At 34.7% G+C, this 25,736-nt stretch overlaps 1 protein-coding gene across 1 annotated transcript in view; it reads left to right on the forward strand.

Moving 5' to 3' along the window:
* Lrp1b (LDL receptor related protein 1B) overlaps positions 1-19,807 on the forward strand; it is a 2,166,816-nt gene extending 2,147,009 nt beyond the window's left edge. The window contains exons 87-91 of the mRNA XM_008825194.2: positions 3,381-3,457; positions 14,631-14,721; positions 15,791-15,935; positions 17,891-17,989; positions 19,374-19,807. Of these exons, the coding sequence (XP_008823416.1) occupies positions 3,381-3,457; positions 14,631-14,721; positions 15,791-15,935; positions 17,891-17,989; positions 19,374-19,514 (553 nt within the window). The 3' untranslated portion in view covers positions 19,515-19,807. The remainder of the gene's footprint in view (positions 1-3,380; positions 3,458-14,630; positions 14,722-15,790; positions 15,936-17,890; positions 17,990-19,373) is intronic.
* The last annotated feature ends 5,929 nt before the right edge of the window (positions 19,808-25,736 follow it).

Raw genomic sequence — 25,736 nt, forward strand, 5'->3', positions numbered from 1 at the left:
ATAAGATTTTTTTCTTAAAAGTCAATGGCCCAACAAAAAGTGGGCAGATGTCAAAGAACATTAAATCACTGACCTGTTACCATGTGGCTAATGGCTACTGAAAATGATGATGGTGATGATGATGATGATGGAAAGAAGGATATGAATATATTATAATTTGGCTAATTAAACAAGAATCTACTACCGAGACTGTGTATGTCTAATCCAATAGTGCTTAGCTAACATTCATCAAAGTTTAAAAAACAATTCAGAGTTGTATAATGATAGGATGAATCTCATCTACCAGCTTCTATTCTTAAGAGCCTTGGAAATAACCATAGGATAGTTGTCTATGAATGAAATGCAAGCGTTTGTGATGATGAGGCTTGGGGTGGGATGCAGAACTAAGTTGCAGGTGACTGTTGCTAGGTGGACAGCAGGCAGCAGTAGTACAGTAGAACAGACTCAAAAGTGACCGTATCTTGGATGATTAAATTTGCTTGAAAATAAAGAGAAGAGGAAAGAGATGCCAGGGAAATTATAGTCAGCATGATTATGCAAATAATTCAGTGAGGAATTTGGACAGGAAATTTTGGTGATCTGCACATTCCATTTCTCCAGTGCTGGGCCATTAATGGCTTTGATCCTTGCAGCCTACTTAGATATAAAGATTTATTCAATTCTATAAAGATGGTAAAAACACTTGTTCTTAAATCAACCACTGGAAGAGAAATTTCTGGAGCAGCAAATGTCTTAAGTTGTAATTTTGTAAAACAGGCAAAAAGAATTATGATTTCTATTTGATTTAATATCTCAAGGAGATTATTTTTAAGATTGGAACAAATGCAGGACAGTGAGACATATCTTATTTTATCTGTGGCCATAAAACACTATTTTATACATAACAGAAGGAGAATTGCAAGTTTATCATGAAAGTGATTAAGATGTATTACTGTTAAAATTAATTATTCCTCTAGTGCAGTCTTCTAGTTTTTCTCAATATAAAACAAGTAAAATATTCCCTGAACATTAGGAATTTAAATATGTCCCAATATTTTACGAGAAGTTTAAAAAAACATAAGCATGTGACTTCTTTATCTGTCATAAGCACCGTGCTTCATGCTATGGGTAGATTAGAAATTTGGATCATATTGTTAACAAATACCACCCGTCCTGCCTAAAGAGTTGGTTCTTGCTGTACTTAGCTTCATCATCTATTTCAAACTCTGCCAGCCTGGAATTATAAGGCATATTTTTGTAACATTATGAATTACATAAAATAAAAAATATTCATGTAGGAACATAATCTGCTCAATTAGCATCTGTTCTGTTGATTCCACTTTCTGACTTCAACCATTTCACTGTGATTATGACAACAGAATTCTTATTTCTTGCAGTGCAATAAAACATATTTCAAGCAATTTATGTCATTAGTTTACCTTTTTCAAAAATAAGATAATGTAATGAGTAAACTTTGAAAGTTTGAAAAACAACTTATTATAATCACACACATTTACTTGTCCATACATCAGCTAAATAATGAAAAGGTTGAGCAATCAGTATTAATATTTTATCAAAGCATACAAATCTCTTCAGTGGTCAATGAGGAAAATTTGACAGTTGTAAATCTACATAAAACAGAAGAACTTTGCAATCAGAATTTACTCTAAGAATATGTTTTCAAAATGTTCCTAAACATTTTATTCAGAATTAAGTGTGAAGTGTGTTGAAAATTAGAATCTGTGAATAATTAGAACAATTTTTCTAGATCATCAATCTATAAAACCACAAATGAGAAGTAATGAAATATTTTAATGGAACACTTTATTTATTGTTCACTTTATCCTAATTATGTGAAAAAGGTGCTTATTATATTCATTCAATATTATAAACAGAGCCATAGACCTGGATATAAATTTCTCTGCTTTAATGATTTCCCTGTAGTATAGTCTATCGTAAATGTAATGTGTAGAAAATTAAATTTCATGTAAGTTTTCTACTAGGGAACGAAACAAAAAGCTGGGATTTTTTACATGAGTGATTGAATAATAATATAAATATGATATTAATTTTCATTTAAATCATGCTTCATTCTCATAGTTCAATAATTTGTCATTATTAATCAAGTAACTATATACTTGAAATGAATCAATACTGTCAACTATTCTGAAGTTACTCTGTCCTTTTTTTAGACAGCAGTGTTTAGGTTAGTGATTTGAGTTTGTCAATATGATGATTCTATGAGATATGGCAATGTTTTAGGACAGCTGATACTGCTTTTATAAAAATCAAAAATAGTGCATACGGCATGATAGAAGCTTAGTTTGGAAAACACTTTCGGCTGGCTATCTCAATTGGTTGTGACAAAATTGACAGAAACCTTGAAATTACTGTTAGTCAGTTTGATCCACTGCATACACAGAGAACCACTTGGAATGGCTCTGGAAGCCATTTTTTTAAAATTATGTTTAACTGTTCTTTATATGGTGATATGGTGGTATTTGACAATCAGTTTTTACTAAGAACTGATGCCAATTAAGCTGTTTCTCTGTGGTTTGATTCTGACAGACTCACAGAAGCATCTAAGTAAACATTGTTTAAGCTCAGGGAAAACAGTCCAGTATTTATTTGATGCAAATACCTAATTAAGTACGTGTGCTTTATATTAAGGTTGGACTAAAATTATGAAAAATATACCCCACAAAAAGAATAGATTTAATCAGATCTATGCGTTTCCTATTCTTTACTGGACTTATCATTGTAATGTCATAAAACCAACACTGGTAAAAAAAAATTCTCAGTAAAATTTTGAGCACATTCTCTTGAAATCTTTTTTTGTTTGTTTGTTTGTTTATAACTTTTAGTAGTAGTTGTATGATTTAAAATAGTAAGGCACTATATTTTTCTGTCTCTTCTTTGTGTAAGATTTCGATAGCTGAAATTACAGGACAGCCACCTCTTTGCTGTCTGGTCATTAATTACATTCTGTATTTTGAACAACCAGGCAAATCACAGATACTTAATAAAAAGAGGATTTGCTTAATATGCAAACTCAATTTTCCTTAAGTGGCTGCTTGTAATCCTCAAGAGTTCTTCAATTAATTTCTATTTCTTAATCATTACTTCAATATTGCTATGAAATGTACCATTTTAAGTTGAATACAACAAAAAGACAAAATGACCATAAGCTTGAATTTTGAAAAGTAGTTCAATAAATGCTGTCCAGTGGAAGTTACGGACAGCATATTGTCTAGTACAGAATATTAATCAGAATGTTCCTCTAATAAACATGAATCTGCAGTGACTGGGTCTGCTCTCATTTTATTTTCTGTTTTTGTATTATCCAACTTGTGGGATGTGTTATTTACTAATTTGTTGTTTTTTGTTTTGAATCCTTCTAGATGCTCCACTAACTGGTCAGGTACACAGTGTGAAAGGCCAGCCCCAAAGAGCAGCAAGTCTGATCATATCAGCACAAGTAAGTTCTTCAGAATAAAATCTTAGATGTTATAGAAACCATTTTATTCATTGTTATATCATTATTGATAAATGTGAGACTGTTCCAAGAAGAAAGTAATCTCACGTAATTAGAGCAATTGTGTTACCTTGAGACACTTTTCAAGGTGTTGTTGAAAATCCAAACTTGGTTGGATAGCTTTAAAAGAGGTAAATTATCAAATAATTATTGATCAGGATCAGCACTGATATTGGTTCTTTTTCACGAAAGACTTATTTTACAATATATTAAAATACATATTAACCTTTACCTGTAGTCCCACAGCAGATTGATATCAACTGTCATTGTGTGTCCTTGGTAGTTTGTAAAACTTGTTATAAAACTTTATAAACTTTATAAAACTTGTTATAAACTAGATATGGTGGTGCATGTCTTTAATCCCAGAACTCTGGAGGAAGAAGCAGTCAGATTTCCAGGTCACCTGGGGCTACAGCAGCGAGACCCTGTCATAAAAAAGGAAGGATGGGAGGGAGGGAGGAGAGGGAGGAAGGGAGGAAGGGAGGAAGGAAGGAAGGAAGGAAGGAAGGAAGGAAGGAGGGAAGGAAGGAAAAGTTGTTATATTTTCAAAATGAAAGTATGAAATAAAGCTTCCCCACTTACATATATTGTTATTTGTATAGAGTTACTGAAAAATATCTGTGATGTGTATCAGGGATATTAATCCTGGGAGAGGAAAATTGATATTCCTGATGTAATGAACTCTTAATTTAGCAATTCACTGCTGGAGACACAAGTGAAAATCATATGCCTTCAAAATGTGTGAAAAGGCAGATACGATCAACATCAGATTATTTGATCTTGTACATTGATCCTAGCTTCTGGTGTCTGTTCATCTACCTACTTAGTACTCTTATTTCCAAATAGTTACTCTATTTACAACAGTCAAAGTTTACATTGAGTTACTAAGTATGAGCACCTTGGGAAAATGGCATATAGTTTTGAAAAATATCGTGATCTCAAATACTTTAATATGAAGAGATGGGTTGTGTGCTCACTTGTTACAGATTATGGAGTATTTGGAGTTCCTTTGCAGCATTCATGCCTAAAGGAGGACCAAACTCCTAGACTAGTGTCCTGGGGTTGGGAAATAACAGGTTCATGAAAGGTTATCTGTGGCAAAATATATTTTGACAAATTTGATATGCTAGGAGATAAAAAGAAAAATAAATACTTGCTCCTTTTTTTCCCTAAGAAAGGGACTCCAAATAAGATTACCAGTAATAATTCTAAAAGCATACTAATATAAATATGATTTTGTGAGCTATTTTCAAATCTCACAACATTGGAACATATTTTAAATTATAACACATATTTGAAATTGCCAGCCTGTAAGGTACACAGATGTTTAACCTAGCATGGGTCTACTAAGGGTCTTCCTACATTTTCTTTATGATAATTTCTCAAAAGTCTAATGTAAACAAGATATAAATCCTTCCATAGTAAAAATAATTTTAAATATCAGCAAAATTACCTGAGCGCAAAGCTGGCAGCAGAGTAGAATGTCTATCAAGTTTCAAAGTTGTTACAAAATCCACACTCAGAGAAAGTTTTAAGTTTAGAAACTGGTTTGGAGAAGGGTGCTCCATTGATTTTCGTTGGAGAGTGGGGTCTCCAAGCATAAGCATGGGCAAAAACTTCCCTGAGAAGAAAATGGCTGGAATTACATGCAATAGTCCCCAAACCGATGACATCAGGTAGGGGGAGAAGTTCCGAGTCGTGATGCCTGCTTCCTGAGATCCAAGGACCTGACCGTTCCTCTTGTCACTAACTGAGGTTCTTACATTCAATGGAGAAACCAGTGAGCATGGAAAGGTGCTTAGCTAGGCCGATGTCAGTTTATCACAGAAGAAAATAAGTCACCCAAGCAACGACTCTATTAGAAAGTGCTTATTGTTAGATATTTATGCTTAAAACAACGACTTTGCCTCGGTGTCCTGAATGCAGGGAAATGGCAGCCGAACCAGTGTTGCTCTTATTCCCTTAAGGAAAACCCAGTAATTTTGAATGTCTGTCAAGTACCCCTTAAGTGTAAGCTTAGTCATCTGTCTGATAGGAAGGAAGAACACCTGTGGGTATGATTGCTCAGCAGCGTGGATGTTTACCTCCCTCTGCAGCTCGTCACTAGGCATGGAGATTACTTTTAATTCATGCAAAGCTCTCCTGCTCCTCTCCAAGCAGAGATGTAGGTTTTCCAGATTCTTGATGCTTAAAGTACATAAAATCCAGCCTGGGTAAGCAGACAGTCCTGTTAGCCTAGAGCTTTGTGCTCAAATTCTGCTTGGAAAAGCTAGTGTCACTTTTCTGAAGTTTTAAATTCAAAATAATAAAAGTAGTTACATATTCTTATTGAAAATTAGCATAAAATTTTAAAGAGCAAATGCTCAGCCTTGGAGTTGTGCCACTTGGAGTGTCGGCTAAATTTGAAGACGATAAAATCTACTCAGCATTTTGTGAGGGAAGTGCTGTGTGATGAAGAGGCACATTGTTTTACCTCTTTCCCAATTCATCCTTATCTATTTTATACCATCTGTCATACTTTATAAAAATACCAGTCACGTGATAGCATGGATCTGAAACAGCAAATGAGGAAATGTAACTGAAGATGCACCATGATGACGTCGTTGTTCCAATCCTTCCAAAGCAGAAGTTTGTCAAGCCTGTGCTGAGTACTGAGCACTGTAGAACACCCTGGAAGCAGGTCAGGGAGGAAGACTTAATCTGTTTTGACACAAGAAGATGAAGGCTTAACTAGAATAAGCAAAAATAAACAAAAATAAGTGAGCATACAAATTCATAAACAATTAAGAGATACCATAATTTCTGTGGAAAACAATCAAAGACAAGCCAGCTCCTAGCAGAGAAAGACAGGGACCACAAGCAATTTGTGATTTGAAAGGGTGAAAAGAGGAAGAAGTTTCAGAAAACCAGGTATGAAAACTGGGGAAGGAGAAAGACTTCCAAAGGATGGAAACTTGAATCAAACAACGCACCTAGAGTCTGTTGCTTCCTTTTCTTTTCTCAGTATTGTCATTTTTTCCTCAGCAGTACAAATGACCAGCTCATTTACACAGCATACACATACCTTCATAACCTCACCTCCATTTTTTCTGCATGGTCCTGTGTTTTTCCAATTATCCGTTCTTCACTCCAGTCCATTGGCTTGTTACTCTCCTTAGTTTTAATACCCCAGGCTTTCACACTCTCTACGGGCTGAAGAGCACTCATCCTTGAGGGTCTCAAAGATTCACTGGTTCTTTACTTCCCAGACCTAATCAGATACACACCCTTTATGTACCCAGGCAATGCCCACCTTCTCTAGAGCAGTATTTATGAAACAAACCTATTTGTTTCATCCTCTGATATATGTCAGGTAACATGATAGGAAGTGCATCTATGTTCACAGAACAAAGTAGAGACCATGTCTAGTGTTTGGGCCCCAGCAAGCACTTAAGATGTATTTATTAAATGAAAACTGAGTATATGAACCCAGGATGTATTAAGAAATATTCTATTTGCAAAGGAAAGATAAGTAAAGGGTGTGTGCACTCAAGGAGCTTGAGTATAAACCAATTTGCAGACCATATTGTGAAATGTGAAAAATATAGACATAAACAGGATTCTGTAATAAAATACCAATTGGGCCAGGCACTTGGAGACAGAGAAAGGCAGATCTCTGTGAAATCAAGGCCAGCCTGGTCTACATAGAGAGTTCTAGGGGCTCAGTGAGACCCTGTCTCAAAAACCTAATTAAATAAAATGCCAGTTGTTTATAAGGCATATAAAACATTTTACACATTATTAATATAGTCATATCTTCACTAATGTGAAATGATTATCAACAATGACACCCATTTGATAGCTGAGTGATTGGAGACAATGGTTAATAATTTGTCTAAGTTTACATTGCTAGTATGTTTTGAAAGGAAGTCTGCTGACTTCACAGTCTGCCATTTCAGGTCAGTGCTATCTCCTCTAGGAAAGTCCCTGCCACAGTGAAGTAATCTGACAGCACAACTCTTGCAGCTAATGGAAATGCTTCAGAAGTGAACGGCAAAGGAGGCCTTTTGTGTTTGACATGTCAAGCCAGCTTTACACTCTTTCAGTTTATGATGATCCATTTATAATGTCCTACTAAAATTCAGTTTTGATAGGTCTGGATTGTTATATGTTAAAAATACAATGTTTACCACTTGGCGTGCTACTTTTGAAAATTACTTATTTTTATAAATACATATTTTATATTTTTTAGCATTTGTAATACCATTTGTTTCTATCATTATGAATTCTTTTGTAAAAAAATAAACTTGTAAAACTACTGTTTGTATAATTTATCATCAACTATAAACTTTATTGCAGTTACATTGATAGGTTACATAAGCATACCAAAAGTCTGGGCTCCTATGCAGAGCTCTGCAGTATATGGGATTGAAGCTGCCATCTGTGGTAAAAATCAAAAGAAAAAAAATCCATAGATTTCTAGAATGCATAGCTGATAGCTTTCTAATTATAGGGACAGCAGAGACTAGGTAAACCAAGAGAAAAAATCTAAATTTCTAAATATTTATAATTACACTGAGAACAAAAAGTGCTGCATACTTAAATCCGGTATTGGTATTTTACACTTACTAATGTATACAGCTTTTAACAGAAAAGAATCAACAATGAAGTAAAGATATTTAAAAGGTGAAAATCAGTGAGTTGCAATCATTCGACGTTCTTTACACCTCCTATTTAGATAGGGACTCCAGACTCCCAGTGCCAACTCTACCCACCCCTGCCTTGCCTCAGAACTGAATGTCCCACCCACCTACCCCTATCTCCAGGTATGGGCCCCATACGTCTGCTATCAACACTACCCAGCCCAACCACCCGAGGAAGAGTCCTGCACACCTCTTCAGACTATTCAGGATTAGCTCTGAGAATCTTCTACTCTATAGAAGGTCTGCTTCTGGGCTCAGAAGCTTCACTCAGCCTCAGATGGGAAGGAGGCACTTCTGATACCCCATTTAAACATCAACACTGAGTTGCCTCAAGACTGAAACCAACTGGCCAAGTTTGAATAACAGTAAACAGAGATCCAAATACCCACCAAACAAAAGAGAGATCAGATATCCATACCAAGAAACACTGCCAAATAACCAAACTCCAGATGTCTAGGTCCCATCACAGAAACACAAACACTATGAAGAATCAAGACCATATTATTCCCTCCAAATTAGAACCCCCATAGTATGTTCCCTGAGAAATGAAACTTACATGATATACAAGATAGTGTTTCCAAAAAAAATAATGATAAATATGTTTAAAGAACTCTAAAAGGTTGGATATAAATAAATACCAGAACCAAGACCATGGAAACACAGAGTTCAGTGAAATAATGAAAACATTTCAAACCAGTTGAAAATAGAATTTAATAATGAGATAGAATTTTTGAAGGAAAACCAAACTGAAATAAAAAATGAAGATGAAGAAAATTGGGAAGTAAAATGAAAAGCTCAAAGGAAAGTCTTGACCCATATATTGGATCAAGTAGAAGATGGAATACCAGGTCTTGACAAAGTAGAAGAATTGGATAATTAAGTCTAAGAAAATATTAAATTTAAAAAGACCTATGCACTATGAGACATACAAAAATGCCCAACCCTGTGAATGAAAGGTTTCTGCAAGGTGGAGAAGAAACCCAGTTCAAATGCAAAGGAATATTTTCAACAAAATCATAGAAGAAAACTTCCAAAATCTAAGGAAAGAGATGCCTATCAAGGTACAAAAGGCATATAGAACACCAAACTAAAATAATAAAGTACTAAAACACAAAAATAAACTCCCAATGTCATACAATAGTCAAAACATTAGATGCACAAAACAAACAAACAAACAAACAAGAGTTTGTTTCAAGAGTGAAAGACCAAGTCACAAACAAAGGCAGTCATATCAAAACAATGATAAGCTGATTCTTCAGTGGACTTTTTGAAAGTGAGAAGAGCTTAAATTGATAGTCTTCGAGTTATGAAAGACCACAGATGCCAGCCCAGACTACTATAACCTGCTAAACCATCAGTTTTAACCACCAGAGAAATAAAATTTTCCATGGCAAAAACTGATCTAAGGAATTTATGGCCACTAAGCCAATTCTATTCTATAGAGCATACTGGAAACAATACCTCAATCTGAAGAGAAAGTTATCCACACCCCAGAGGGCACAGGGAATAAATAAATCATTCCAGAATACTCAATCAAAAGAGATCTAAGAAAACAACACAAAGCAACAAAAACAACAAGGAATTAATGCATATTGTTCAATAGTAATTCTTAATGTTCTCAAATTCCCAATAAAGATGCACAGAGTAGAGGACTGGATTGGGTCATTCAGAAAAAAATTAAACAGGGAAACTCTGGAGATAAATGACATCATAAGTCAAATAGACTCAAAGAACATTTCACCCAAATACTAAAGAATACACATTATTATCAGAAGCCCATGGAACTTTCTTCAAAATCAACCTCATAGTAGGACACAAAGCAACTCTCAACCATTGTAAGAAAATTAAAATAACATACTGCATTCTACCTGACCACAATAGAATAAAGATGGATAAAAACAGCAACAGAAACTATAGAAAATTCACGAACTCAGGGACACCAAATAACACACTACTGCATGGTAATTGTGTTGAGGAAGAAATCAAGAAGGCAAACTTCAAATAGAATGAAATAGTTAGAATGAGGTAGTAGAATTTAAATAGTTAAATCAAAATGAAAACAACATACAAAAGTCTGTGGAACTCAATAAAGTTAATCCTAATAGGAGAATTGATAGTACTGTCTACAACAAAAACTTTAAGATATGTCAAGTTAGTAGTAACTTAATGGTACACCTGAAGATGTTAGTTAAAAAAGAACAAACATCACTGGGTGTGGTGGCGCACGCCTTTAATCCCAGCACTCAGGAGGCAGAGGCAGGTGGATCTCTGTGAGTTCAAAGCCAGCCTGGTCTGCATAGTGAGTTCCAGGACAGCTGGGGCTACAGGGAGACCCTTTCTCAAAAAGACCCCCAAAAAAGAGAGCGAGAAGATGGGAAGAAATAATCAAAATCGGGACTGAAATTAATTAAGTAGGAACAACAAAACAAAACATACAAAGAATCAGTAAAATGGAGAGTTGGTTCTTTGAAAAGATTAGCAAGGTTCACAATCTTAGTCAAATTAACTAAAAGAGAGAGGATATAAATATTAATAATAAAATTAGAGAAGAAAAGGATGATATTATAACTGACACTGAGGAGATTCATAGAATTCAAAGAACATACTGTAAAATCCTATACACCATTAAAGTGAAATGTCTAAAAGAAATTGATGAATTTCTAGATGTGTATCACCTAACAAACTTAAATCAAGATGAAATAAATAATTTAAATAGATCTATAGCATCCAATAACAGCCTGCTGAATGGGAAAATATCTTTACCAGTTATACATCTCACAGAGGCTAACTATCTAGATATACAAAGAAAACAACCTAAAACCTGTGAACATAAGCAAAACTAATAACCCAATCGAAAATTGGGGCATTGTACTTAACAGAGTTTTCACAAGATAAAATAAAAATTACTCATAAATATTTTTTAAAACATCTGCAGACATCAAGGAAATGCAAATGAAAACTATTTAGAGATTTCATCTTACCCCACTTGGAATAACTAAGATTTAAAAAATGACAACAAATGCTGGCACGGATGTGGGGGAAGGGAACACTTAACTGCTGATAAGAGTACAAACTGGTACAGACATGGAAATCAATATGGAAGTTCCTCCAAAGCCAAATTAGATCTACCTCAAGATCCAGCTCTACCACTCTTGTGCATATACTAGAGGACTCTATATCTATCCTCTGTAGATCCTTCTTGCTCAAATATGTACATTGATTGCGTCTCTGTTCAAAATAGCCAAGAATGGAAATAACCTAGTTTTACATTACTTGATGAATGGCTAATGAAAATGTACTGTCTTTATCCAATCGACTATTATTCATCTGTTAAGAAAAATGAAACATAGATAAATGGATATAGATGGAAAAAATCATTCTGACTGAAGTAACCCAGACACAGAAAGACAAACATCACGTTGTATCTCATTTGTTAATGTTATCTTTGAATTGTTGGTATTATGTGTTTGTTTTTGAGTATTAATAGAGGTCAGGAAACCAGTAAGGGATTGGGGAGGTGGACATTCAAGAGAGGAGAAACAGAATGCAATAGTGTAAAGGAAGAAAGAGGAGTAATGGAACAGGAAGGGTTAAATTGGGTAGGGATTTTAAGGCAGGGTAGAATAAGGAACATGGGAAAGGAAGAGTAACATTAAAGATCTTTTTGGAAACTTACTGTAGAAGCTTCTTAAATATATACATATAAATATATAAAAATAAGTTAATGGCTGGGCATGGTGGTGCACACCTTCAATCCCAGCACTTGGGAAGCAGAGGCAGGCAGATCTCTGTGAGTTTGAGGCCAACCTGGTCTACATAGCAAGTTCAAGGCCAGCTGGGGCTACAGGGAGACCCTGTCTCAAAAGGACCAAAATTGATTGATTAATTAATTAATTAATTAATTAATTAATGGAAGCTCAATGTTTCTACTAGACACTACAGGCTGTCAAATAAGAAGCCCAATGTCAGGAGTGGGTAATTTCTTTTGGAGTTGTTGGTTAGTGGGGTCCCATAGACACCAAAATATTAATGGCTAGTGCCAGTGCTCTTAGTTACCCTTAAGTACTTGATGGGAAAACCCTATTACTGAAGACACTACACACAAGCTATAGAACATGTAGAATTCAGACTGGCTCTGACCTTGAAGCTTCATCCCTACGGGATAGCTTTTATATTGACAGAAGGTGCTATGAAAATCAAAAGAGAAAAGTAATCATCAATGTTACCCAGCTATTAACCCTGCAGTCTATAGTAAGAACTGAGCAGGCAAGTTTGCTGGTACAATATACTTACTGGCACAATAGTCGCATGAGTGTGATGGTGATAACCAACCATTTTCTGATTGGATTTAAGACCTGCTCCACAAGATGGAACCATACTTGGCACCATTATCAGGACCAAATCCTGTTGCTAGATAGGTTATAAGCCCTAAAAAAGAGCCTAGTACTATCATTCTGTTAAATAGACATAGTACTTAACCAACTCCTAATGACATACTGATAAACTCATGTATTAATACATCTCTCAGCCCTCATCAGAGAGCTTTTTTTTTAAAGTAGATAGCTGTTAACACAATAACCTGCAACTAGTCACCATGCAGAGAATAAAAGACTATAGTTTTCAGCCCTAAATATGACACCTCTATCATACCACCTTGTCCTCCCAAGTTTAAGGAATCTTTGTGAAAGTGAGGGCAGATAGATTGTCAGAGCCAGAGTAGTAAGTAGATGACTGCCAAGAAACAGTGCTTCTAAATTCAACAGGGCAGCTGTACATGTGAACTCACTGCTGTTGTGACATCAAGACTTGTGCAAGCCAAACCAGGCAAAATCCCAGCATGGAGTTGGGAGGTGGGCATGATGCCTCACTTCTAGCTGAGGAGCTTATGGAAACTGACTGATGGCTGCTGGAAGAATAAGAGTCAGTTTTCTTTCAGGACAGTCCGTGGCAGGTTGACCATGCTCCAGTGGATGCCCCACATCCAGGAGTATATGTGCAGCACAAATTGGAGTTTTCAGATTTCTTTAAAAAGATAAAAAAAAGTTGTCTGGATGGAGAAGGGAGTGTGTATCTAAGAGGAGTTAGGTGACAGGGTGAATATGGTCAAAATACATTGCATGAAATTCTTAAAGAATTAATAAAAATATTGTATATAAAAAAGAAATCATACTTTAAAAGAAAACGAAGTTATATCTTGCTACCTAAAATTTACAAACAAATGTAAACTACATCTGGGTGGCCCAACCTTCTGCCTTCATTATTGCCAATTAATTACAAATTCATAGAAACCATTCATGATGCTTAATTTTTTGGATTGTTTGTTTCTAGGTTGCTCATTCAGTAGGTCATTTGGACTGAATCAACTCAGTAGTCATGGAAAGCTTAGTTTCATGTGAACTATTTACCTGAGAAATGTCAGCATGAATTTCCAGAGAGTACTACTTAATAGATCTGCTACGACATGGTCCTTGCATTTATTTTCTTCCTGCTATTAAGGACATATAACTTTAGGCACACTCGCCTTGGGTAATATCATGAGAAAAGGTTATTGATGTTATAAGCTTCTCTAGCTGATAAAACCACTTTGTCACCACACTTCTTGTCTAGGAATGGAAAAGTTTCTCCAATTTTCTTTTTTCATCTGTTCAGAGTCATAAAAATTAAAAGCAATACTTAAAGACCAATTGTAAAATGATAATATTAATAACATTCCCATGTACCTAAAAAGAAAAGTAGATATTTACAACATAACCCCCAAACCAAAAAAAAATTGTTTCTTAAATCTATTCAGGAATTAAAATTTGAAAAAGAAAATTCTCTTTGTTTATATATTTATTTAATAAACAAGCTAATAACTTTGATTATTCTTCTTGAAACTTGTTTAATGCCAAAGAGCCCAAGTATGAATTTAGAGTAGTCCCACTTCAAGAAATTCATGAAACTGAATAGGCCCATACGCATACCTGTCCAAAACAATCATGATCTTTCACTTCACCACACTGCCTTCCAATTTGCCACAGGCACAAATACTTTGTTTCATGGGAATGTGGTCTATGAAACTGTGCACACGGATGATATTCAGACATAATTCACTTAGAAGTGTTTACCACTGTATAATTTTATCATTGCATATTCGTGTGTGGTGGCAATTATTAATTTAGAACTACAAAGATAGTATCTCTAAATACCTGGTGTTTACATGCACTATGTAAATGAAAGGCATTAAACTAAGCATTCTCAACAGACACTTCGATAGGATGTGTTTTCAGTCACATAATTATGAACTCAGAATACATGTATTTGGCCCAGGCTTATTTTCATCATAAAAATGGTGAAATCGTTTTGCATGACAGTATCAGACTTTGCCCTGTTTATTTATGTATTTATTTATTTATTTATTTATTTATTTATCTACTGATCCTTTTGTTTTCCAGGAAGCATTGCCATCATTGTGCCTCTGGTCCTTTTGGTCACATTGGTAACCACCTTAGTGATTGGTTTGGTGCTTTGTAAGAGAAAAAGAAGGTAAGGCACAGTGCTCTGGATTCATGTTTGGTGACTAAGTCATGTGAAAGTTGCAGAAATGTAGTGATCTCTTTCTTAAAACAGGTCTATGTTATTTCAATTGCATGAGCCTTTATTCTTCAAATCATTCATTCCTCTATTTCATTTAAAATGATTATAATTAGCCAGGCATGGTGGTGCATGCATTTAATCCCAGCACTCAGGGAGGCAGAGGCAGGCAGATCTCTGAGTTCAAGGCCAGCCTCGTCTATATAGTGAGTTCTAGACCAGGCCACTACAGGAAGACCCTGTCTCAAAAAGACCAAATAAAAAAAAAAGATTATAATTTACATAAATATTCCTTCATATTTACATTGATAGGTTGGCCCAATTATATACTCTAAAAAATCAAAAGGGAGCATATAATTAGCATTTTTGTAGAATCTCCCATTTCCAGTAATCTTTACTTAAATCATCAAGGTCTCTGAAGAGTATCTTATTTTTTAATGTCTATGATTATTAGTATCAGTATATTCATACTGAATGTGAAAATATACATCATATCATTTCATTGCTAAAGTGCATTTGCTTATTTGATATCTTCCTGGGAGCAGTAGTATTTCTATTTATATGAATAGACACAGAAGAAAGGAGTCATCCATGTCAATCTATGAACTGAGAGTTTGAGAGTCAGGGTTCTAGCCATATAAGTTGGTAGTTATAAGCATACCATTGCAAAGTTTCTTCATCAACGTTTTGTTAGAGGTAGTTTTCAGACCAAAGGAAAAAATGGAATTGTAAATTACAGTTCAATTGTGAATTCTCCAGTAATGTGGTATGTGTTGGGGAAAATTTCATTTCTAATGTATTTTATATATTGTTAAGTCAAATAATTGGAAAATAAATGCTTAAGCTATATGTTTTTGTTCTCTCATGACTTGACAAATGTCATTTATACAATTTAACTCAAATATATTTTATTCAAATTTCTCATCCATTGTATTCAGTAAACCTATAAATATTATAATAGTATAGACCTTGAATTGTGATTTTGTATAATTGATATTTATATAATGGCCATATATTATAGAACAAAAACAATTCGAAGACAACCCATCATCAATGGTGGAATAAATGTAGAAATTGGCAATCCATCATATAACATGTATGAAGTGGATCATGACCACAGCGATGGGGGTCTTCTTGAACCCAGCTTCATGGTAGATCCAACAAAGGTACTATGTTTTACGATCATGGACAGTGAACGTTGACATTCTTGAGTCAAAAACTATTGTACATTCTGAATCACCATGCATTGCTAACATCTTACATTACAGCCCAGGATTTTCAGACAGATTGAGTGGTCTATTCTCTTTTAAAGTAAAACATAATATGGACTGTACCCACTGAAACATGCTAGTTAACATTGCATGGTTTATAAATTGCTGTTTGTAAAGCTGTATAATTTATTCAATATAATATAATAAATTATTTTGAAGTATTAGTATAAATAATCACAGTCACCAATTGCATTTAAGTGATTTTCAGCTGCTTCCAAGACTGCCTATTAGTCTGGCTCTAATCTAAGACTTCCTAAGCATGAAACTTATAGTCAGATGTTCATTATTATGAAAACCACCATTACTGAATAGATGAAATATGCAGAAATTATAATGATTTTCAGTAGAAGTAATTTTATTTGTTGCTAATTAACAAACTCCTACCTTTGAAATTTTCATGAAATAAATACTGGCTATTTTAGTTTAGTGTATTGTATTAGATATTTAAAGATCCTGTATATTGGGCACATATTTACTTAGTACTTTATCTGTGAAAGAGATAAAAATAGATTCTGGCATTCTTTCAGTTGTTCAAAGAAAGAACAACACAGCATCCCTCATATAATGAGAGGTGACGAGGACATACTCCTCTAAGTACTTTTCAGCCTTTCTTGAAGAGTGCTAATTTTCCCTCATCATTTTCATCCATAGTGACTAATTAATCCAATATTTGTACTTAAAGAGAATGGTTCTTTATCAGCTCATTGGAAAGAACTGTACATTTACCTCATGAAAATAAAACTATGCCCCAGTGCCCTTCACATACAGTTTAATGTACTAAGAACTTAACGTTCAATATGCATTTACTAGTTAGTTGACTGGATAATCAAAATTGAGTAAACTGTAACTGAACAGTTTGATTTTAGTTAATTACTAATGCTTGGAATGTAAATATGAATCATTGCATGTGAGAAAACCTGGCTCATCTTAACAGGTGCAGCCACTAGTAAAAAGTAGAAGGTGAGGTCAAAACACCATAATCAAAAATGAATTTCATAAAATATTCATTGTGTTAGATATAAATCTTTTGAAACAACCATTTCAGTTATTTTCAAAGTGTGTAACACTTCTAGGTTTTAGTATCCTCTGATTAAAAGGATTGGTGGACTTAATAAAATTGATAAAATAGAACTGAATATGAACCAAGTCACAGACAAATGTGCAAAAAAGGAAATATTTATGGATTTTATACCACAACTCATCTCAAACTTTACTTGGAAATTTTTAGTGTGATTAATTCATAAATGATTGGCTCTGTGTTCACATTTATAGGTCTTTAACTAGAACTGCTTTGAATATTTTCAGTATTGTATTTCAGAACTCAGAGATTTTGGGGGAGGATTAAGTACTATATTGACTTTATTGCATTTTAAAATATTTTCCGGAGCCTCCTCTCTTTCTTGCAAACATTATTTTTGTTCAATATTAAGAATTAGTGGCTAAGATTTTTAAACATGTGTCTACTCCTCATGTTTGTATGCTCTACATAGTCAATATATATTATTATAAGCATTATACTATGAATGTAAGTGTAATCCCTGAGTTAATGTTCCTTTAGTCTTAATAAAACAAGAAGCACAGAGACTGTTTCAGGTATGAAAGTAGATTTCCAAAAAAAAAATTAATTGATATGCCAACTTGAAGTTTTATATTTTAAATCCTAAAAATATAAAATGATGATTAAATTTTCATTATAAGAATGCAGTTGAAGCTTCCAAATGGACTCCTGTATGAACTTTTCAGTGTGAAATTTTTATAAAATGTTATTTTATTGTTTAATATGATTTATATTAATGAAAAATGGTTCCATGACATGAGATGAGAAACTAAACTTCTCTGTTTATATGCAGGCTAGGTATATAGGGGGAGGGCCCAGTGCTTTCAAGCTTCCACACACAGTGCCGCCCATCTACCTAAACTCTGATTTGAAAGGACCACTAACTTCTGGGGTGAGAGAAGCAGCCCATCATTTTATTCCCATTCTTCAGCAAACCCTTCACATCTGCAGAGTCCTACTTGACCTGGACAGAGCTTGCCCTTATGATGTTTGTATTAATAAGAGTTTGAAAAACAACATTAAAATCAGGCACTTTTGCTGTGTGTTTCGCCCATGGAAGATTATTTATAAAATATGCTGTTTAGGCAAATTTCTAAGCAGATATATCTCCTTTGCTGGATTTGAAAGGATTTTTGTGTCGATAGTGTGGCCAGACAAACTTATGGCCAGAGAGTTAAAGAGACTACATTTAAATTTATTAGTTTTGATACATGTATATACATTTGATATGAGTAAAACAAAAATTAACTTACTTAATGCATGTTATCAAATTGGCAAATTAGAGATGGTTCAATGGAGCTCATCTCTGTGTTTTGAAAAAGCTATTCTGTCCACAGTCACAAAGCTTACCTCAGGCAGAAGAGGAATGAGCTGAGATCCCCGGCTCCTTTCTCTCCTTGTTCCTGGCCCCCTAGCTGTCCCTTCCCTCCTGTTTGTCCCCCAGCTGATTTTCACTGTCATTGTCTGCCCTTCGTCACTGCCTTTGCATCTCATAAAGACTATATGTTTTCCTTGTTGTAAAGATACTGCTTTTGAAAAAAAAAAAAAAAACACAAACCAAATGCAAAAGTTAGGCAACACTTTCTTATGTTGTGCAGCCACTCCCTTAATAACAAATATTGAATATACTTTCCAACTGAAAGCACTCACTGCTACTAGCCTTGATTCTGTTTCAGATTCAATATGTTCGAAATTTTGGTACATTAAGGTGACTGTGTATCTCAAAAATATTAGGAAGGGTCCAAAGATATGTCCAAATATCATATATGCATGTACATATATGCTGTTTGAAGCAAAAATAGTATCTTTATTTAGAAGGGAAACTCACTGAAGTAGTTTGCTTTTTTTTTACTTCTACTTTATTTGCTTTTAATTAACATTGAGAAAGTATATGAACCTACCGGTTAGATGACTTTTATATGCATACTTTATTTGCCATTTCTGAACTTCAATCAGCAGTACAAAATGGTGATGATGGAGTGAAAGGTCGTTCAAAAGATGACAATGAGATTAACAGTCTACAGAAAAGCCTTGGGGAATATAAATTCCACAGGCTTTTCATTTTATATCAGAGTTTCTGTGAGGTTCACAAGTTACCTTATAAATATAACACGTGTTTATGTTAAAGTAGCGTACAATTTGTAAGTATACAATTTAAATTACACTTCAGTGAATATTATTTAGCAAATTGAATGTTGCCATTCAGTGGTAGACACCCTTCAAATTGAACAATGTGATCACTGGTCCTAAAATTAGGCTAATTTTTTCTCCTTCAGCCAACAAATTATTCCAATCCGGTGTATGCAAAATTGTATATGGATGGACAGAACTGTCGAAACTCCTTAGGAAGTGTTGATGAACGAAAAGAACTTCTTCCAAAGAAACTAGAAATTGGCATCAGAGAGACCGTGGCTTAAGGAATGATACTTTTCTATGCTGTACAAATGTATAAAATATAAGGATTACTTTTGTATGTTCCAACAGTATTATACTTGTTTTAGCATCAGCATTATCTCTTTATCTTTCTCCTGGTTAATTGTTTTCTGAGGTTTCTGGGTTTTATTTTTGCTGATGACTATCGATTGACCATTTGTATGGTATTTTTATGAAAAAGAACTGCACTACAGTACAATTTACAACAATGCTGCTGATATGACACACCTTTGAATTTGTTAAAATTAAAAACAACATATTCCTTTGTAGTGTTAATATGAGCAATCTATTTTATATGAACTTTTTGGTTTTACTTAATCAACAAAGTAATCTCTGCACTTTTTCATTATATTCTCTGAATATTGAAATACAATGTCATTTTATATTCTGTTTAATTGATGGAAGAATGATTGAAAGGACAACTGTCTTCATTGTGGCCATTGATGTTGGTTGAGACTTGGCTGAGAATACAGTAGCCTTGCAATTTCAGCATCTCCTGCCTTCAAATTAGTGTTAGATTACCAAGAAATAGCTGAAACATTTTAGGAAGAGCCTTTTAAAAATATTTAAAATTAATAATTTGCATGAACACAGATGACTACATTTCCCAAAGCACAGTGGACTCTGTGATATACTAAACATATACATCCTTTAAACAATAGTTGTATTTTGATTGGTAGAACATAGCAAAAACATAACTAGAACTGGACAGATCACACTGGCTGTGGGATAAGTCCTTTTATTATTCCTCAGTCCTGAGGGATATGGCCAGGCTAGAGCACACATGACTTTTGACACTCATGTCTTCCTGTTTCTTCCTGATCATGTTCATTTTGTGAAAGAATAATCTAACCCTTCACCACAATGAACACTAGAAAACAATCTATCGCCACACAAACTGGTATCAGAACATGTTTTGTGAATGCACGCTCTTTGCTAGGTCAAAGAGAATTTATTTTGTATAGAGGAACTGGCAAATATTTTCAAGACAAAATAGGACTAATTCGTTATTCTCCCAACCCAAAACTTGATCGTTAAGGACTTTTCAATCCATAGAAGAATGCACCAGGAGGGAGGGTAGGGAGTAGCAGTTATACCACTTGCGCTGGCACTCTGGCTTCTTTTTGGTTAAACAAAATACACCACAGACCCCATTTACTTTTTCGTTTGTTTATTTTCCATTTTTGATTGTAACGAGTATGATCTATTTAAGTTGTATAAAAAAGATAGCATTTTTATACAAATATCTTTAAAGGCACAAAAGATTTATTCACAAGCTGTGGGGAGATTTTTGTCCCTCTGATAAACATGACTGACTTTTAGCTGTCATATAATGTATTAACCTAACAGATGAAATATGTTTGTGGTTGCTCTATATCCCTTTGTACAAGCATTAAAAACTGCTGTTTTATAAGGAGACTTTTTGTTGTACTACGTGCATGCATACTACCTATTTCTAAACTTTGCCATATTGAGGCCTTTATAAACTATTGATTTACGTAATACTAGTGCAATTTTGCTTGAACAATGTTATGCATATCATAAACCTTTTCAGGTTCTTGTTTAAGTACATTTTTTAAATTGGACAGTATTTTTCATTTTGGTTATAATAGTCATTTTGCCTATGTTTCTACAATGAAGTGTTAAATACTTTATAAAAATTGTTGACTGACTTATTTAAATGAAATTCTACATATTTAAATGCCTGTGTTGGGTAATTCTTAAAATTAGAAATTTCCTTTCTTCATATGGTTTAAATATTTCTAGATATTTAAGCTATTCTAGTGAGCATACTCTGGGGTAGAATGGGTGTCCCTGAAAAAATTTTCATACCATACCTGAGGAAGCATTTTCCCTCCACTCTCTTGAAGTGGAAAAGTTTTTCTTGCTTTTTCCTTTCCCTGACTTTTCATTTTGGTCGTAGACTGCATGCTGCAGCAGGGAGAGCTGGGTTATACATGCAGCACTGGGACAACTATGTTGGAGCAAGCCAGCATTATCCCTATCCTTCCTCTTCTCAAAAATTGTACTTAATGGGAAATTGACACTCATTAGATGCTGTTTAGATGGCATAGTCTAAGGAGCACAGTCATCAGTACCAGTATCAGACTGAGATTCAGAAACAGGGCATGATTTCACTACCACTTAGCTATCTACCTTCAGGGCTTTCATATTATCCTTTCATTTCAGGGCTCAGCAACACAACGAAATCACCGTATGAGAGAACCAGAATCCATAGATTATTGTCATCTTGCTACTGTTGACATTAATAGAACTTATAGCAAATTCTGTAGCACATGCAGCTGACACACATTCAGGGCCTACCACTAATGAGCTATTGGTTTGTTTTTTACTTGGGCACTTGTGAAAGCCACAGTGAAAGGAGAATAAGGCTCATAGAGTGCTGAGCCCTGCCTAGAAGATGCCTACAGCTCTGTGAACAGTACTGTGAATGGTACTGATGCTTTGCTCTCCCATGAAGTGTGTTAAAAGTGTACACTGAAGTCCAGAGTGTTGATTTTCAGCAGTTTTCTATTCAGTGTAGCAGGACAAAATATTTCTAACTTATGAATCTTTAATTTACACTATTTCTAATGTTCTCTTTCTATCCCTCATTGTGATATTTTATACTATTCTATTACAAAAAGTCATGCAAATGCTAGAAAATCAAGTGTATAAATCTTCATACCGGAAATTCTTCATCAGTCTCACCAACAGAATGCTTGCTACATGACTGCTTCAAGTTTTGGAGTGAGATATTTTATTTTATACAAATTATCACTTCCTGGTAAACTTGCACCCTCCACCAGTTTCTTTCCATAGAGCAAGGACTTTCAACCTCTTGAAATTTGATGTCAGGTAATTCATAGTTGTCCTTTACAGGGCAGGGTATTTACCTGGATCCCTGAACTCTGTCCACTGAGGTGACAAAAACAACACACTCCACAAAGTTGCAACAGTGATTGATGTCTGCAGACACTTTCAAATATCTAAATTAAAGAAATCAAAAATTAAAGAAATATTCGCACAAAAGATGGCCTGGTCGGTAACTTGTACACGCAGCTTGTTTCAGTCTTTGATGGACAGTCTGCTTCTGTAGGGTGGGCTTTAGAGACACCAGTGTAAACTGTGCAATTCTAATACTTCAGTCATTTGTTCAGTTCATGGTAATTTTTCAGATTTGGTGTCTTTTTCTGTTTTAATGCATAAAATATAAAACTCATAATGTTAGATTTTCAGGTTACTCACGGAGTTCTGTCCTGGAAGGCCAACAATAAAATTGTTGTCACATTTCAAAATATAGTGTCAGTAATAGAAACTATACATTGTATTGGGTTATTAATCAAAAAAAAACTTAAATGAGAAATTTTTTTACTCTATTTATTTTTACTTCGTGTATATGATTGCTTTGGCTGTGTGCATGTAAGTACACCATGTACATGCCCACGGAGACCAGCAAACTTGGATCCCTTGTTATCGGAGACAAGATTGGTTATTGGCTGCCATGTGGTTACTAGGACCTGAACTTGGGTCCTGTGGAAAAGCAGTAATTGTTCTCAACAACTGAGTCATGTCTCTAGCCTGAGAGTATTTTTTTCATACCCCAAATAAACAATGAAGTATAATTGAGAATAAATTTAGGAACTGAATGACAAGGTTAATTGTAATGATATTTAAAACATTTTAATATATAGACTATAAGGCAAGAGTGATTTTATTCATGATATGCCAATATTTTGATAAATAATAAATACTTTAGGAAAGTAATAATTTGCTGCAAGATTTCATAGTAATCTTCATACCTGCAATCTCATCGATGACATTGTAGAAAGCCATATGGATATATAAGCCCCCCCCCACACACACAGAGGCTTTGATGTTCCATTAATTGTGAATTTGATATTTCCCTGTTAGCTAAGACTCAATCACATTGTCCTACTCTGGTTTAGTATTCAGGTATCATTAGTTGATTAGTAAGCAGATTTATACATCTTGTATCATCACCTCCCTGTTTGTATCTCCTTTTCTTTTCTACATGAGGTGATGTGATAAGGAAACTGTTCCCAGTATAATAGTTTGCATTGTGCGTTACTACTGTAAAGTATTTTTTTCATTTAAAAATACAAATAATATACAAGAAGAAATAAATTTTACTCTGATAATTAGATTTAAAATGTAAAAGGTAATTCTTATTTCTCATACCAATATGAGTTATTATGTAATCTTAGAGCCTCCTAATCTAATTCTCTGTAGTATTATTGATCCATTTTATGGTTTTAGTTTGAAAATAGCTTGACAAATGTGTTATTTAATTTTATTTATCCTTGCTTCCTAATTACTTGAAATATTCTAATTTTTTACAGATAATATATTGTATGTGTGTGTTTGTGTGTGTGTGTGTGTGTGTGTGTGTGTGTGTGTGTGTACATATCTGTATTGCCTGCATGTAGGTCAGTGCACCTGTATCATGCAATGCCTGCAGAGGTCAGAAAAGGCCATTAGATCCCCTGAAACTGGAGTTATGGACAATTGCTAGCTGCCATGTGGGTGCTGGAATTTGAATCCAGATATTCTGAAAGAACAACCAGTGTTCTTAACTGCTGAGCCATCTCTCCAGCCCATAAAACACATTATTCTCTTTTATAGCATAATTTCTCCATTTTTAGTCCTGACTGAAATTTTAATTTATTATGTACTAAGTCAGGGATATCAAAATGCTTCCTCTGTAGTATATTTGCTGAGCTTTCACAAATAAACATATGTTTCTCTATGGTTTTAAGGCCATTATGAACTCAGCTGGCAATACATTCCAGAATCAGAAACCTCTTTCATAATTAAGCTAAGCCTACTCCACTCTTAACAAACCTTTTGTAAGGACAAATTGACTTTTTGCTTACTTATATAATTTCTTCCTAGTCTTAAAACAGGAGAATAAAGTTATTTAAATATTTTGACATACAATTTTTTATATTTTGAAGGTTTTAAAATTTTTATATTTAATGTATATTTTTATTGAATTTTTGTGTATTTCATATAGTACATCTTAACATAGATGACAGAAAACACACACAATTTTATCATTGTAATATGTTTCCTCTCTCTCCTCTATTCTTGAAAAGATTTTCTAAAACTTTTTATTGAGCTTTCATACATTTCAAACACCAGTTCTTGATCAAATTTAGACTCCCCTCCCACATCCTTGCCCTCCAACCCCCTACCGGACCTCATGCATTTTGCCACATGTGTGAAGTCCTATGCAGTCAAGCATTTGTGCCCAGATGTCCTTCAGTGCACATTCATCCACTGGAGTCTAGTCCACCTCTAGAGATCATAAGTAAGGCCTACTCTTCCTCATCCAGTAGTAATCATTCTCCAAAAGTTCCCAGACTAGGGCCAAGCTATAACCCATTTCTTTCATTCTGCTCTGGGCACATGTCTGATTGAGTTACCATGGGTCCTGTGCTCAATGCCACCATTGCCACAAGTTCATATGTGCAAGCTTCCAGTGGCCTGAAAGCCTCTGCTTCCCTGAGTTCATGAACCAGCCCTAGTTCTTACAAGATTTCTGCCCCGTCTTCTGCAATGGTCCATGAACCATGGGTGGGAGAGTTTTAATATAGGAGTCCTATCTAGGTATACACAATCTGCAATCTCTTGTTCTTTAAAACTTGGCCAGTTGTGGGCTTCTGTGTGCATTGCATGCTGTTATATAAGGAAGCTTCACTTGTGAAGGCTGAGGGATGGACTAGTTTTCTCCCTATTCCTCATTCTGCTATGTTCTATGAGCCTTAGGTGTAGAAGTTCTGCTGTAGACGTGTGACCTAGGACTGGACATCTCTCAGACGCATATTCTCAGTGTCTGACCAGTTGTGGGATTCCGAGGTAGCCTCCATCTGCTGCAGAAAGACACTTCTTTAATGGGTGATATACAGTATACTTGTCTGTAAATATAAGGATCCGTATTTAGCATTTGGTAAGAAATTTCATTTGTCCAGAAATATGACAGAGATAGGGTTTTCTCTAGAATCTATGGCCTCTCCAGTAATGTGTATTTGGCTGTGTTTACAGTGCCATTCATGAGTTCACTCCCACTGAGAGGACTTTAAATCCAATTAGATCGCTGTTGATTACCCCCCAGATAACAGTGCCACTACTGCACCAAAAGAGGTATTTTGCTGTGCTGATCTTTATGGTTATTAGGCTTT

Source organism: Nannospalax galili, unplaced genomic scaffold (genome assembly GCF_000622305.1).
Source record: "Nannospalax galili isolate Female #2095 unplaced genomic scaffold, S.galili_v1.0 scaffold87, whole genome shotgun sequence".
In the NCBI taxonomy this organism is placed as follows: Eukaryota; Metazoa; Chordata; class Mammalia; order Rodentia; family Spalacidae; genus Nannospalax; species Nannospalax galili.